Source organism: Haemaphysalis longicornis, unplaced genomic scaffold (genome assembly GCF_048455015.1).
Source record: "Haemaphysalis longicornis isolate Haplotype H1 unplaced genomic scaffold, Haemaphysalis longicornis Haplotype H1 scaffold_4, whole genome shotgun sequence".
NCBI lineage: Eukaryota > Metazoa > Arthropoda > Arachnida > Ixodida > Ixodidae > Haemaphysalis > Haemaphysalis longicornis.
Window position 1 is genome coordinate 156,415,508 of NW_027526361.1, and position 14,378 is coordinate 156,429,885.

At 47.8% G+C, this 14,378-nt stretch overlaps 1 protein-coding gene across 1 annotated transcript in view; it reads left to right on the forward strand.

Annotated features, from left to right (window-relative positions):
* Positions 1-5,850: 5,850 nt before the first annotated feature.
* Positions 5,851-14,378, forward strand: part of LOC144180061 (phospholipid-transporting ATPase ABCA3-like) — a 97,016-nt gene continuing 88,488 nt past the window's right edge. The window contains exons 1-2 of the mRNA XM_077708468.1: positions 5,851-5,949; positions 6,027-6,183. Coding sequence (XP_077564594.1) covers positions 5,851-5,949; positions 6,027-6,183 — 256 coding nt within the window. The remainder of the gene's footprint in view (positions 5,950-6,026; positions 6,184-14,378) is intronic.

Consider the following 14,378-nt stretch of genomic DNA (forward strand, 5'->3'; position numbering starts at 1 on the left):
TTTGCCTTGTCGTCCCTCTCTATGATCCTTGACATCAGCATTCGTTGTTCTTTGTTTTTACAGCACTCTGCATCAACGGAGGAAAGTCCTCTTCAGAAACCCTACTGAAGCTCATTTTTGCTTCGTCTTTTTTCCTTGCTTCGGCATATTTTTGTCTTGTGCAGTTGTCGTAAACAGAGCCCCTTTCGGGGGAGTTACTCCATTGTCGGTGAAGTACCTGTGGTGTGCTCACATCTGTAGTGAAGTGGCAATCAGCACCGGTCTCTGTCATCACTTGTGTTGTCATCTCGAACTTTCTGTTTTCTTTTCTCTGATGTCAGTACGTTTTTTCATATTTTTCGTACTTTTCTTGCTTTTCTTCATTTTCTTTGTACTCTTCATTTCCTTACTAAGTTCCGGTACATTGTTGGGTACGATTTCGGTGATTCCAGTTTCTCCTCCGTTTCCCCCTTTATATTATTTCTTTTTGGTGGATAAACCTGCTTTCAAGGACTGGCAATTGCGTGTCACCACCCCGCGTCACTCCATCTTAGTCACCCTCCTGATTATATCAATGGATCAGTAACTTTTTGATCGATCTTGCGCTGGATTTCGTGCACCGCTTTTCCAAAGAATCCCTTTTGTTGGACGCCCCATTGGCCGCCGAACCAAGCTCGAGAAGAATCTGTACACGCTGAAGTGGCTGTCTGCTGTTGCGCACTGTGGGCGAGATCGATTGTGCGCAGCAATTCGCCCAAAGTTGATGTCGGGCAGCGCAGCGAGAAACCGGATACCATTTCTCGGGGGAAGGAATAAAGACGGCGCGAACTAACCGTCGCCACTCTTCACCGCAATTCGCCGGGTTAGCGGGGTTGCCCCACGTTTAATGAAAAAAGATAGGCTGGTCTGTTTGTGCAGGAGGTTGGATCTTCTGTACCAAGATGTCATGAAGTGCCGGATACCTTTGGACACGTGTAGTGATGATTTTGAGCGTGATAAACATAGGCATTAATTCACAAACTCTTGAAAAAAAGCAGCAAATGTGGAGTGCTTCAAATGAAAGTGTTTGGGCTCGTTTGTTCATACTAATACAAAAACAGCTCTCAATACGGGAGACAAAGAAAAAGGCCACACATACATAGTGCTGTTTGCCCTATCTGCCTGTTGCCTCTTTTTTGTGTCCCATCTTGAGCGCGGTTTTTGTATGGAGTGCTTCCACACTGCTCATCCCACTGGCGGCTGAGCAGTCAATTGCTGCACTGCCAGTTGCTGTCTCAGTAACGCGCTAACCTTCGCAACCCTTTTTTTCGCAGGCAAGCAACACTTATCCGCACGCAGCCAGGGCCATGTCCTTGTGCAGGAACACGTACCTTGTGGTCAAGCGCCGGCTGTACTTGCAGACAGTGCGTCGGCACCCGTTCTTCTTTGCCGCAGAGGTTCTGTTCGTGCTGACTTCCTTCGGCTTCGTGCTCATGTATGACCACGTCGACCCGAGAACGTGAAGAAGCTCAACAGGGACCAGAACGTGACACCAGTTAAGGAGGAACCGAAATTTTCTACCGCTCCTCACACTACAAGGATTGTTGTGTACGGCCCGAACAGCTCCTACACCAGGCAGCTCATAAAAGAGATTGATGGTAATGGCCCACTTTACTGTTCCTACACATTTAGGTGTCACAGAAAAGGTCTGTTCTGTCTGCTTTAATATTCACAGCCCAAAAAGTAGACAACTGACCTAGTAAATGGCCGCAAACAAGCGTTGAAATAGGCGTTTTTGGGGTCCTTTACACTGTCCGCCGTCTGTGTTTTCGGTCTGTGAGAATTATGGAGTACCAACTGACAGGGACCATCACTCTCTCTTGCGCCTTTAGGAAGAAGTGAAATATCAAGCGGAGTGATCGATGTGCGTGCATGTGCCTGTGCGCGATACACAGGCGAGAAATCTGTAGCCCCAGCCGAATAGCTGTAGGGAACAAGTACAAAACCAGAGAACAAGATGCCTATTTCTGTGGTAATGAGTACAAAAATAAAACGGACCTGTCCCCATTATTCGCGCTATACGGAAGAGCAATAGCGCTTACATACAAACAGTATGCTCCTATATTTCTATAATGAGAGTCGTTTTCTCTTTCGGTAACTTTCCAACAAATTCTGTCCATAGCGCTGGTGAAGTTGACGTGACTCAGTAAATGTGATAATCGGGAAAAGTGACAAAAAATTATGCATGCTCTGAGAAATTTGTACCCCCTGGGAAGAATAGTTATCTACCGCGCCGTTCTACCCAAGTATTCGTGCATTTTTATAGAACCCTTCAGGCGCCCATGCAATGTCTTCATCGGCAGTGAATGACCGATTAGCAGAATTGTCTCAGATTTCTTGCCGCTGGCGAACTACATTTCTAAAAAAACCAGGAAACGTGCGCAACTCAAGATCTGCACGTGATTGGACAGCAAAGCCAAGCAAGAGCACAAAAAAAAAACACTGTTGTCTGGGACAATGGCCAAAAGTGCACGATAAAAAACTCATGCTTGTTGTTCTTTGCAGTTTAGCATACGTCCCAGGCATTTTTTTAATTAAACGTGTGAGAAATACATTTGCGCCCTGGTCGAGAAACAAGGGGCTGACCGTCATAAAGTACGCGCGTAATCTGCTGGAACGACCGAAGAGTGGCGGTTTAAATGTTACGCGTTGTAAAGGCGACAGATAGTTATCAACTATATGTGCCGCCTCTATACGTTCAATGTTTATGAAGTTGGTTGAGAAGCCAACGACTAGTACATTTATTCTCGACAGTTCCCCAAAAACACAAGCAACAGCTAAGCTCTGTAGCCATACTCTTTCAGGAGCTGCCAACGTATAGACAGCGGACAGGAATTCGTAGTTGTCTAACACAATATGGTGGGCAAACTACTTATGAAAAGGTGTCAAACTCAGAGTTTTGCTACGCATTGTTATTGAATTTATTACGCTTTGACACTGTCAAAGCTAGAGTGGAGATCATTTATGCGATCATTTTTCTCCCGTTAACTTAGGTCATCTGACAGCTGAATGTATCTCTGAATTGTTATACCTCAATGGTGAACTAGATCTGACAAGTGAATGGAAGCTGGCGCAATCGTGCTCACGTTTGTGGGAATCTCAAGGATAAATATTTGACAGCAACTCCTCTCGATTTAGTTTAACGAAGCTGGTGCCGGAAGTTTCTCCTGCCGTTCAAGCACAACTTTAAGGGCTCTGTGTAGCGTAAACGCAGGTGTCGGCGGCGCTTCAAACATGAGGGAAAATTTATATGGCGCCGCCTTGCGGGGCTCACTGAAGCTCCCGAATTGGTAAGGAACTGCCCCAACATGTTTCGTGCGAGCGAAGGGGCCGCTAAGGTTTCACTCCTACAGGGAGAAGCTCGATTAATTTAACGCGCCTACGCTTAACAGGCGATGAGGCACGCCGTAGTCAATGGCTCTGGTAGAATTCGGACCACCGGGGTATCTCTAACGATTGTCGAAACCTCGAACGCACGGGAGTTTTAGCTTTATGTCTCTATCAAAACAGCCGCCTCCGCGGCTGCGAAGAAACCGCGTCCTTGGGCACAGTAGCGCGATCAATACCACTGCGGCACAGAAAGTAACATCCTGCGAGATCTGTATTAAAGAATTCTTTGTGCCGCCACTACATAGTGCGCAGTAGGCCGCTTTTGCAGTTTTAAAGGCGTTGTGAAGGCAAAACACAGCTTGGTTAGGTTTCATAAACTGGCTTGTGGTAACTTACCGAGTTTTATTTTAGCCACGAAAAATGTTGTTTAACTGAGAAAACGCAGGAAATATTAAAAGAAAACTTTCCAAAAGGAGCGACAGGTCACTTCCTCCCTGTGTAGTACGTCACATGGGCCAGAGAAACAAATTATACCAGCGTGTTAACCGCAACTGATCCTTGGTGACACGATCGAGCAAGAGTACAGACCCTTTTCAATCTCCCGTTCATGTTTCTTGGCAATGGATCCGTTCGGGGCTCGTTAATCGCAAAAGAGTTCTGGTACTTCATCGAGCGACAGCCAGAAAGTGGCAGAGGAGTAGGCACTTCTGCAACTGTTCCCCCAAATATTTCCTTTTTTTGTTCGAAGTTTGTATAAAACTATTATCATTGTCATAAGCACAAAGCCGTCTTTTGTCTGAAGCAAACGCATTTTGTCTTACGGAATTTTTGAGGTGAAGGCCTTATATCACAGCACACGCGGAAAGAGACTGTTCTCGCCGTAGTTCTAATGTTCTGTTGTGGAAGTGGAGTGACAAAAGAAAATATTTAAACATAGCCTTCCAAAACCGGTAGTAAAACGTTCTGGCCAGTACCGCCATGCCGCAAGATTGGGTCGGCCCCTTTTCCCGAATCTTACGTACCCCACAAATGAGAAACTTTTCGGATGTTCATGGCAAGCCACCTGTTAGGTTTCACTCGTAAGACATGCTATCAAGAGCACAAAAGTTAGAGATACACAGTTGCACATGCATGATCTACACTAATCGGAGACAAAACACACGAAGAACATGAAATGAGACGTCCGCAGCGCTGACTTCAATATGAATGGGTAATAACATAAAAATGGTTATAAATGAGCAAAACATCGCCACTGAAATGAAGAAAACAACAAACGAAACGCAGCATTTGCTTAATTCTTTAGCCGCTCCCGTCGTGCGACCACACGTGCTTCGTTTACATCTCCTTTGCGGTAAGACAGAGAGAAGCTACACTAATAGAATCGCTACCTGAACGTACAATCTTCTGTGCTTTAATTACTTCCTATTTCGCCTGATTCGACCTCCTGCCAAAAACGTATCGAAGAATTGCACGTGCCCCATTGGTTACTGTGTAGGTGCACAGGGCGGCATCTCTATCGCTGATCACAAAGGAGATTGCATACTTGAACGAAGCACGTGTGGGTGCCCAGCGACACCGACGCATGGATTAATGGCACTGCGCTATATACTCGTACTTTTCTGTAATATATCTTTCGGACTTTTTAACGTGTACACATGGGTTTCCCTGTAACTATACATTCAGATGGAAGTCAGCGCTGTGCATGTACCCTTTTTTGTTCTCGTGGGCTTTTTTCTCTTTCGGTAGGCAGCGCCTAATTACAAACCCAAAATCGCCGTTATGCTCAACGATTGCGGGTTAACGGACCTGTATTACGGCCATTCTCCATGTAAAATCCCTTTGTGCAGCTTTTTTTAGGCTCATCGCAGTTCTTTTAAAAGTGATTAATCCGAAGTTATTGAGCCGAATTCAATGATTATTCGCCCAGCTACTACTTTAAAAAGCTTGCCGTGTGCATACTTTCAAGGTAATAACTCTGCTTTAACACGTTACAAGGCCATCGAAACTATCCAATTAAGATGTATGAAGAGTAACTACGGAAGACGGTTTACACAAATAGTCTTTATAGTTCTGAAATACGTTTTTACCATGTATAAATTTAAGCAGATACCTTGGTTCGTGTGAAGTATTGCATTTGCGCTATGGTTTTACAAGGTTCCTGCGCTGCTTATTTTTGAGCTGGAGAGCTTGAGATGGGTGCTCGTAATTGGGCCAATGGTTAGCGAGCCATTGTAATGAACGAGTGCTTGTGATGCTTTAGGCTTCTATTGATAGGATGAAAAACCATAGGGCCAACGTTTAAGAGCGTAAACATGACAGTCCCATTAACGTTCTGCACTGCAAGGGTTCGTGGAGAATTTTAAAAGACCCCAAGACTTGGAAGGTTGAACAGCAAGCGCAGTTATATCCTGTTTTTTCTATAGCGTGGAATGTCAACACAAACTTCTACATGCAGATCAACGGCCGTATTCATCCACCAAAACATTCATTGCGGGGCCCACCATGGAGGAAGTCGCCGAGGTGTGCCACCAGATGCTTCGTGAAGCACAGGACAAGTTCTATTCCACCGAACTTATCTGTGTCTATTTCTCGGGACAAAAGGTGAGATACCGCTCGGTCGGCTATCCGGAAACATCGGAGAACCGAACAGATGTCCCTGTTTACAACTCTCCACCCAGGCCGATAATGCCAGCCTGTCCTACACCCTCGCCTATAACGTGCCTCGAAAGGTTTTTTTCCCGACCGAGGCCCACTTGGACGTCGTTTCGTATCTCGCCAAGTACCGTGACGACTCAGCTGAAGCGAGTGCCTACAGTGTCCAGCTAGGAGTGATCGGTAAGCGGGATAGGAGCATACTATAGACTAAAGATGTTCGCAGTTAGGAAGTCTGAGTGTCGACGGTTTTTCGCAAGCTTGTTCCAAGCGTGATGTTCGTTAGGCTAAAAAGCACCCTTTATAAGTACCACTGGCGCTATGTGCAACGCTTGCGAAGTGCGAGAAAGGATATTTTTCCCGCGCTCGTTTTGAGCGTTGTGAACGAGCACGCCCAGCGCTCACGCTTAGCACCCGGGACTGGCGACCTTCCTAAAGCATAGTGGAGGTGAAAAAGATGATTTGTACTCAACTTGATGCGGAATTCTCCAGTTGTGTGTAAAACGCCTGCCTGAGCACCGGAAATATATTAAAAGGAAAGCCGAAAAGGGCAATGTTTGCAGTCTCGTGTTAATGGGTTTGGTGGCTGCTCCATGCTACCCAGCGCATAAATACGACCTAAATAAATACAGCACAAATAAACAAATAAAAACCATTTTAAGAAAGCATTCTGACACGCGTCCTACGCACACCCGGAGAATGCCGCATTAAGTAAGTTTGAAACCCCTATTTCACATTCCCTAAGCGCAAACAAGTTGGGCATTTACGGTTCAGCAAGGTTCACGTGTGATTGCGGCCTTATCTCTTCTTTACATACGGCCCGAACTTAGCAGATTTACCAGAATAAAGGGTTTACCATTGCCTCCTAACTTCGGTTAAGGTAAAACCAAGTGCCGTTGAAGTCGATGCAACGCATACATTCATAAAGCATTTTGCAAGTGCACCGAGCGGAGACTATGGTTTTAAGCCTTTGATGTGCATTTTTACGTCGCCACTACACATATGTTTGTCATGAAATTGCGAGGAAGTCTGTAAACAATGCTGCGAAGGTACAAATTTTGAATACGACCTGAGGGACAACGCAGAATAAGAAATTTTGACGAATTTTCAATTTGAGGGAACGATTTTATTAGAACAGCTTCTATGAATGTTACCTTGTGCAGAAATCCGAGAAAAAAAACAAGATGACTAAAAAAGGCTCCCAATAAACTATTCATGACACTTTAAGCAGCACGTAAACTCTGCTATACCCTTTAATTTAAACAAAGTGTACGTTTCTGAACAAATCGCTCGGCATTTTTCGCGCTTATGGCATTTTGGTTTTTTTTCTTTATTGCAATATTTCAGTACAAAACAAACACAATCAAACAAAAAACTGCAATGATAAAACTGCTGGTCATCATCTTGCCAGCTAAAAAACCAATAAAATTGTTTGAGGTTGGTCAGTGTTTCCATCACAGGAACCCACTCTGGAGGCTGAGGCTGAGCCCTCCACACTTCAATATTCATACGCATCGAATCACCGAAATATTCTCTTGACCATTTAGCGTCAACGTTCCTATGGCGTATGGCCATGCGGGATTTCCAAATCGCATGTAGGGCCAAGACCATCACGCGGTCGTAAGGTAGTTCGTCACTCTCAATCGGTAAAAACCTAATGCCGTGAGCGTCCAGGGGGAAATCATTTTTGGGGGTCCGCTGAAGCACGTCCCAAAGACGACCCCGTCCCAGCAGTCCAAAAACACGTGTTCTACAGTCTCGGGTTTTCTGAACGGGTAGCAGTCCACCCCACCCGGCAAAAACCTTCCCTTTTCCTCCTGGCACGTTTTCACATCAAGTACGCCCGAGTAAAGTTTAAAGAAAAACATATTAACCCATGGGCCACTCGCCATACGTATCACACGCTTAAGCACATCCTGTCCTGGCCCTACACGGTACAACGATCAATACAATGGAACAGGAAGTACCGAATCAACGAGGTCATTATACAATCTTTTACGCGTCACACTAGATAAGTACTCTAGTGTGAAGCGTACACGCAAAAACATGGTGGCGTGTACCACCTCACGGAAGTAGCCTTTCGTTGCGCCAAAAGAAAAAGAAGCTGACGTTACAACAAAATCAGGAAGCGCTATGGCCAACTTCACCTGACACACAGTGCGCAAAAAGGGGTCCTTCACATCCCAAAGAAACAAAAAACGGGTTACCTCTTGACGCAAAAACAGATACGATGATGACAGGCCACGAAGACGCACGCGCCGAAACAGGTTCATACGGCTGGTTCTCTCCCATGACGACTCCCAAATCAACACAGCAAAAACTCGGTGCAAGGCCTGTACATGTGCCCGCGAAAAATGCAACACCTGTAGAACGTACCACAGTTTGCTAATTAAAAACACATTACACACTGAGGCCCTCGCAAATATTGAAAGTCCGCTACCCTTTCATTTCTCGGCCTTTTCGCGCAATTCGACTGTTTGACTGCGCCAATAAGGGTCCGTGTCTACATAGTTCTCGAGAGGCACTCCCAAGTACTTCACCGGTGTCATCTGCCAGCTGATACACCCGAAAACACTAGGCGTACTGTCCCACTGGCCATGCCAGAAGCCTAGATATTTCTGCCAATTAAGACCACTGGCATTGTACTTACAAAAAATTTTCAAGGTGTTTACAGCAATGCTCATGCTTCTATCAACAAAAAAGAGAGCAATGTCGTCAGCGTAGGCTAACACCCGCACATTGCACGACTGAAGTTTAAACCCTTTCACGTCTTCGCTCCTGATTACACTTAAACAAAAGGCTTTAATGTACAAAGAAAAAAGCAACGGAGACAATGGGCAACCCTGAAGAACGGCACGTTGAACAGGAACGAGTGCGGCGATCGTTTTGTAATAACAAGCCTAGTAGAACACCCAGTGTACACCATGCGCACACCATTAAGAATAACAGAACCAACATTCACGTGTTCCAACATATTTAACAAAAGTTCGTGCGACACCTGATCGAAGGCTTTAGCCATGTCTACCTGGAGCATTGCCAAAGTCCCTTGCATGGCGTCACAACACTCGAGAACACTTCGGGCAGTATGAAAATTTGTAACTATCGACCGCCCTTTGATCCCGCACGTTTGATGTGGCCCTACCACGTCCTTAATGGCAGTCTGTAAGCGGCTAGCCAATATTTTCCTTGAAACCTTATAGTCGACATTTGTAAGACTAATAGGACGATACCCAGGGATCTGCCTGAGTTTCGCAACCTCCTCCGATTTCGGTGTAAACAGTGTGCGACACGAGAAAAGAAGGTGACAGCACACCTTTGTGGTACGCCTCAGAGTAAACTTTACATAAAACCGGGCTTATGTCACCCTTAAACGCCTTGTAGAAAGCGGCGCTCAGGCCATCAGGGCGCGGCGTCTTCCCTAGGCTCAACTCGTCGATAGCGCCGCGTATCTCTTCTACTGTAATATCTCTTTCGAGAAGCGCCTTAACTTCGTCGTCTAAGCACGGTAACAAAGACGTAAACTCTTCTCTAAACTTGACGGCATCGACAGGATGACAAGAAAACAAATTTTTATAAAACTCACAAAAACAACGCTCTATATTAGCCTGGTCACTATAAACCACACCTTAGGCTTCAATTACCACTATCGCGTTTCTGCGAGCATACTTTTTTTCCGCGCTGAACGCTCTTTTAGTCGGCGCTTCCCCGTGCAAAAAACGTTCAGCTCTTGCACGCACAAGCGCACCCTCATACTTCTCTTTATCTATTACTTCGAGCTGCGCTTTTAATCCTCTAATGTCATCCTTCAACGCCCCGGGCGATTCACAATCTTCCTTAACGTAAACGTCAAGGCTACTTCGTAACCAGGCTTCTCTTTGCTTCTCGTCGTATTTGATTGCTAATGATCTTTCAATGGCCCTTAACTTAACTTCTTGTTTGAAGAACTCCGAATTGAGCCTAAATTAACGTTCCCTTCTTCACCGAAAAACGTCCGTGCGCATGCGTTAACGGTCTCAGTGAAATGTTCATCCTGCAGCAGCTTGTTATTAAGCTTCCAAAGCCCACAACAGAACGCGTTGTCTGGTTTCGCAATTCTTCCAACGGTTACCGTCACAATGCAGTGATCGCTGAAGGAAACGGAGGAGACTCGGTAGCTATCACACTCCGGCAGAATCTCTGAGGAAACATACACTCTGTCGAGACGCGCATGACTGCTGCCCTGGAAGTGTGTATAGCGAACGGTACCGCGACTGCGAAGGCTATCGCCCACATCTTCCAGCGCAAATTAAACGACGATATCAGTTAAAACTATCGTACTCGCATCGCTGAACCTTGTCGAGCTACTTTTGTCTTGCGCGGAACATACGCAATTAAAGTCGCCAAGTAAAATAAAAAGCCTCTCCGTAACGCAAAACCCGCGAACATCCTCAAAAAAACCTTTCCTTTCCACTGCATTGTGGGCGCGTACACGCAGATCAAGCGCCATTCGTTTGACGATAAAACAAAATCGCACACAACAAAACGCCCACTCTCGGACGTAGTCACGGTCTCTACAGTTGCCCCCAAACCCCTTCGTACCAACAGGGCAACGCCCGCAGACATCCCGACCGCGTGAGCAACGCACACGTCATACCTCGACGCAAACGGGCGCACCATACGATCTGTCTGCTCCTCTCTCTCAACCTTCGTTTCTTGTATCGCCACTATATCCAGGTCCTGTTCGGTCAATAAACGCTACAACGTATTCTGCCGTCTCCTGTCAGCAAGCCCCCTGATGTTAAGCGTGGCAATACGGATTGGCGTGTTTAAATACACCAGGTTAAGAGAGAAAACAAACAGACCCCAACACATTTACGCTGGCACATTTGAAAAAGAACCACAAAAAACGAAATACCGTAAAACGACTAAAACACCCCGCGCAAGAAAATAACGGATCCAATTTGAGCCCGTTGAGAGAGCTTCACTTGACGCTCGTACATACAAAACACCCCAAACCTCCGCCCTGGCACGAAGGAAGAACTCTGACATCCAGCACACCCCCTCAAAAAACACGCGCAATGACCGCAACCAAAACCCTTCGACAACCGACACAGAACCACAAACCCACGTAATACAACTAACGAGCTTAAGCCCATCACTACAACACGACCTGCACTTTCTTTACTTTTCAACGACACACAAAGACAATTTAAAAATAATTTTAGCAGTCCGAAAGCGGAGGCAAGGATGGCGTTCTTACGAATTCTTTGTTGCCGTGGGTCCTCTGTCCTAGGGCGTGTTAAGCTACTGCTTGAAGCTCAAGCGCCGCGACGTAGGTCCCACACTCACCGACCCCACCGCTACGGAGCCGCCCCCCCCCACCTCCGCGTTGCCCGACATTGTGTTAATGCGGGCGCTTGGCCACAGACTGGTCCTAGTCGCCAGTGTTCAAGTCGACGCCCTGTTGGGGGGAGGTAGTTTCCAACGCCGGAAACTGACCCGCCACGCTCACCGGGCTCTCACCATCGCCGTCGTACGTCAGCTGGTCTCCTTCGTTGGCCCTTTGCGCAGGTAGCACTACGACGGCGACTGACTCCTTCACCTCAGCGCTCTTTTCAGGCGGCGCGTCCTCCGTCACCGGGTCTCCGCCGCCCCCTGCTGTAGCCGCGTCCGCCTCCTCCTCGTCCATGATGTTCTCCCTTCGGTCCACATCCCTCACCGGTCCGGCCACCTTCGCGTACGTCCGCATTCAATCGTTGGCTTCATGACCGAAGCGGCGGCAGAGAGTGCAGCGCGGCACCTTGCAGTCGCGCCTCATGTGCCCCGTGCCACAGCAGCGAAGGCATTGCGGGGCCCTGCCTGGCACGACAACGAGCGCCTGCTCACCTGCGACACGGAGCTGGTGGGGCATGTCCTCAGACCTCACGCCCGCGTTGAGCTTGAGGATCACGGACCGCGTCGTCCAGCCCTTGTCATGGACACCTCGTACACGCCAGCGCTCCCGTGAAACGTCGCTGACCCTCCCGTAGGGAGCCAGCGCAACTCGAACGTCCTCCTCGGTCACGTTGTGAAGCCGCCAGTGGAGCTTCAGCCGCAGGTCCTGATTGACAGGGTCGATGACGAGGCAGTGTCGACATTTGACGTGAAGCTCCTTTTTTTCGAAGATCTTTTTGACGCCTTGCTCCGACTTGAACGTCACCGCCCATACATGACTCATTTCAAACGCCCCCAGGGCAAGCACCTGAGGGAGCAATTCCAGCCGAGCCAAAGTATCGCGGAATTCTTCAACGTGATACGGGAGGGCACGCATGTCACCGTGCAAAAAAACGGTATTAAAAATGATACGTCCTGTAGGCAATATCGGCAACGAAACTTGGATAACTATCGTCCTGAGCAAACGTCCTGTTTCCGCGGCCAACATTGGCCGCATTAACCGCTCCTGAGGAGCCCTGCATCCTGCGTCCGTTCACTGCGGTGGCCGGAAGGAGAATCCGCCAATGGAATTTCGTCGATGCCGTCACTTGGAACTGCTACATGAACGTATTCTAGCAACTGCCGAACAAAAATAGATATAAAACGCCCTTCGCGTACAAACACACACACATGCACATGCACGCACACGCACACGCACGCACAAGTGCACGTGCGCACAACGTTTTTTCCAGCGACATGCCCAGTTGCAGCTTTACGATTTTTGTGGGTTCGCCCGCCTACCAGTTGCTTCACGTCGCCCCATACAGTGCACAACGGCAAAAAGCCCGAACTTCAGCCGCTATGTGTTGCGCAAACGCGGACATTTTATCGTCGCCTTGACGCGGAAGTTAGGAAGATTGCGAAACAGTTTTCAATGCTTCATGATGGGCGCGTCGGCTGCGTACATTTACGGTACGCAATATTTTTCCTCATTTTTCCTCATCCTGTCTAGGACGGAAACAGCAGGCGGCGCCATCACAGGCGGTGTTGCGCCTCCTCCCCAGAGAATGGCCACCGACGCAAACTGCGAGTGCGGCAGCGAAATTTACCGCGAATCAGTTAAAAATGCCGAGCGCAAGACCTGACGCCGAAAGACAGGAATGACTCAGAGCCGATACAACAAGAAACGCACTCTTTCCGTGTTTCTCCTCATCTTTCCCGGTCGACCGAATGACCCGTGTCGAACAGACGCTACATAGATGACTGGGCCCGACACTGATGCGAATTTCTGAGGTTAAGAAATATCTACCCAGTACACTAAAAAAGTCGTTGTTCGGTAAATAGTTCGGTATTAATTTGCTTACCTGGATATCTACGGGGGCCGTGCGTGAGAGTGTGCTGCCCACTGCAAGAAGACCATCCTGTCGGAAAGATGGAGTGCACACTGAAGAGCATCTTGACGCGTTAGAAATTACGGCAGTCATAGTCGGAGCTCTCGCAACTGCAGTGCGGCGCACCACGCGCACCAGTCGATGTCACATTAATCATAACTGTATTTTTCCCCACCACGTTTGCACCACAAGAAAACTAGCTTGGACTCCGCACTGTACACACCTGAATGGCAGGCAGGCACGACTCAGCAAGTGCCTTCTTCCGCCAATGTCTCCAACGGCCCCAGCTCCGTTTTGCTGCCAAAATCACTTAAGCAAGCGCCACCATTCAATGCCCTCACATGAAAAAAAAATCTACAGCAGCATGCATCAACACATCGCCTGGCACCCTCGGCAATATGTATCGAGGTGTGTATATGCGTGATGAAAGAGGTGCACGATCGGTGGTGCGGGATTTTCGTTATCGTGAGTTTTGCAGTTTGCAGGCAAGCAATCCTGCATCATGCCCAATAAAGCGATGTGGGTTGGGTGGACCCGCTTCACCACTGCGTGAAAGTAAACGACTATATTGAGTGACGTGGGGCTCAAAACGAAGTTTACGAATCCGATTAGCGTATTTCACGCGTACTACCCGTGAACAATTTTCACAGCGAAGCATTTGTCATGTGTCAAGGTCGCCCCATTAGAGGGGATGTATCAAAACCTCAGAAAAAAAGGAAAAAATAAACAAAGAACCGGAATAGTGAAGTGCGCGCCAGAAGCGCAAAAATCAGCGGACGCCAGTGCCGAAACCACAAGGCATCATGGGCAAAAATGGCAGTGCACTGGTCATCCAATCAGACAACGCCACGCAGGAGACCAGAGGCGTGATGGCCATATATGGACATTGGAAAGGCAAGGAACCAATGAGAGTGCGCCACGAGATTGTCCGGAGGGCATAAAAGCGGGCCGCACAAGGAGAAGAGGGGAGGCAAGACACTGTTAAGCAAAAAACCAGGAGGTGTAGGAGCACGTGAGATTCAAGGAACGACCCGGGGGGACGCGGCCAAGCTACCTAATATGCCTACCAAGCCTGAGCAGGAGTGGACCAACTTC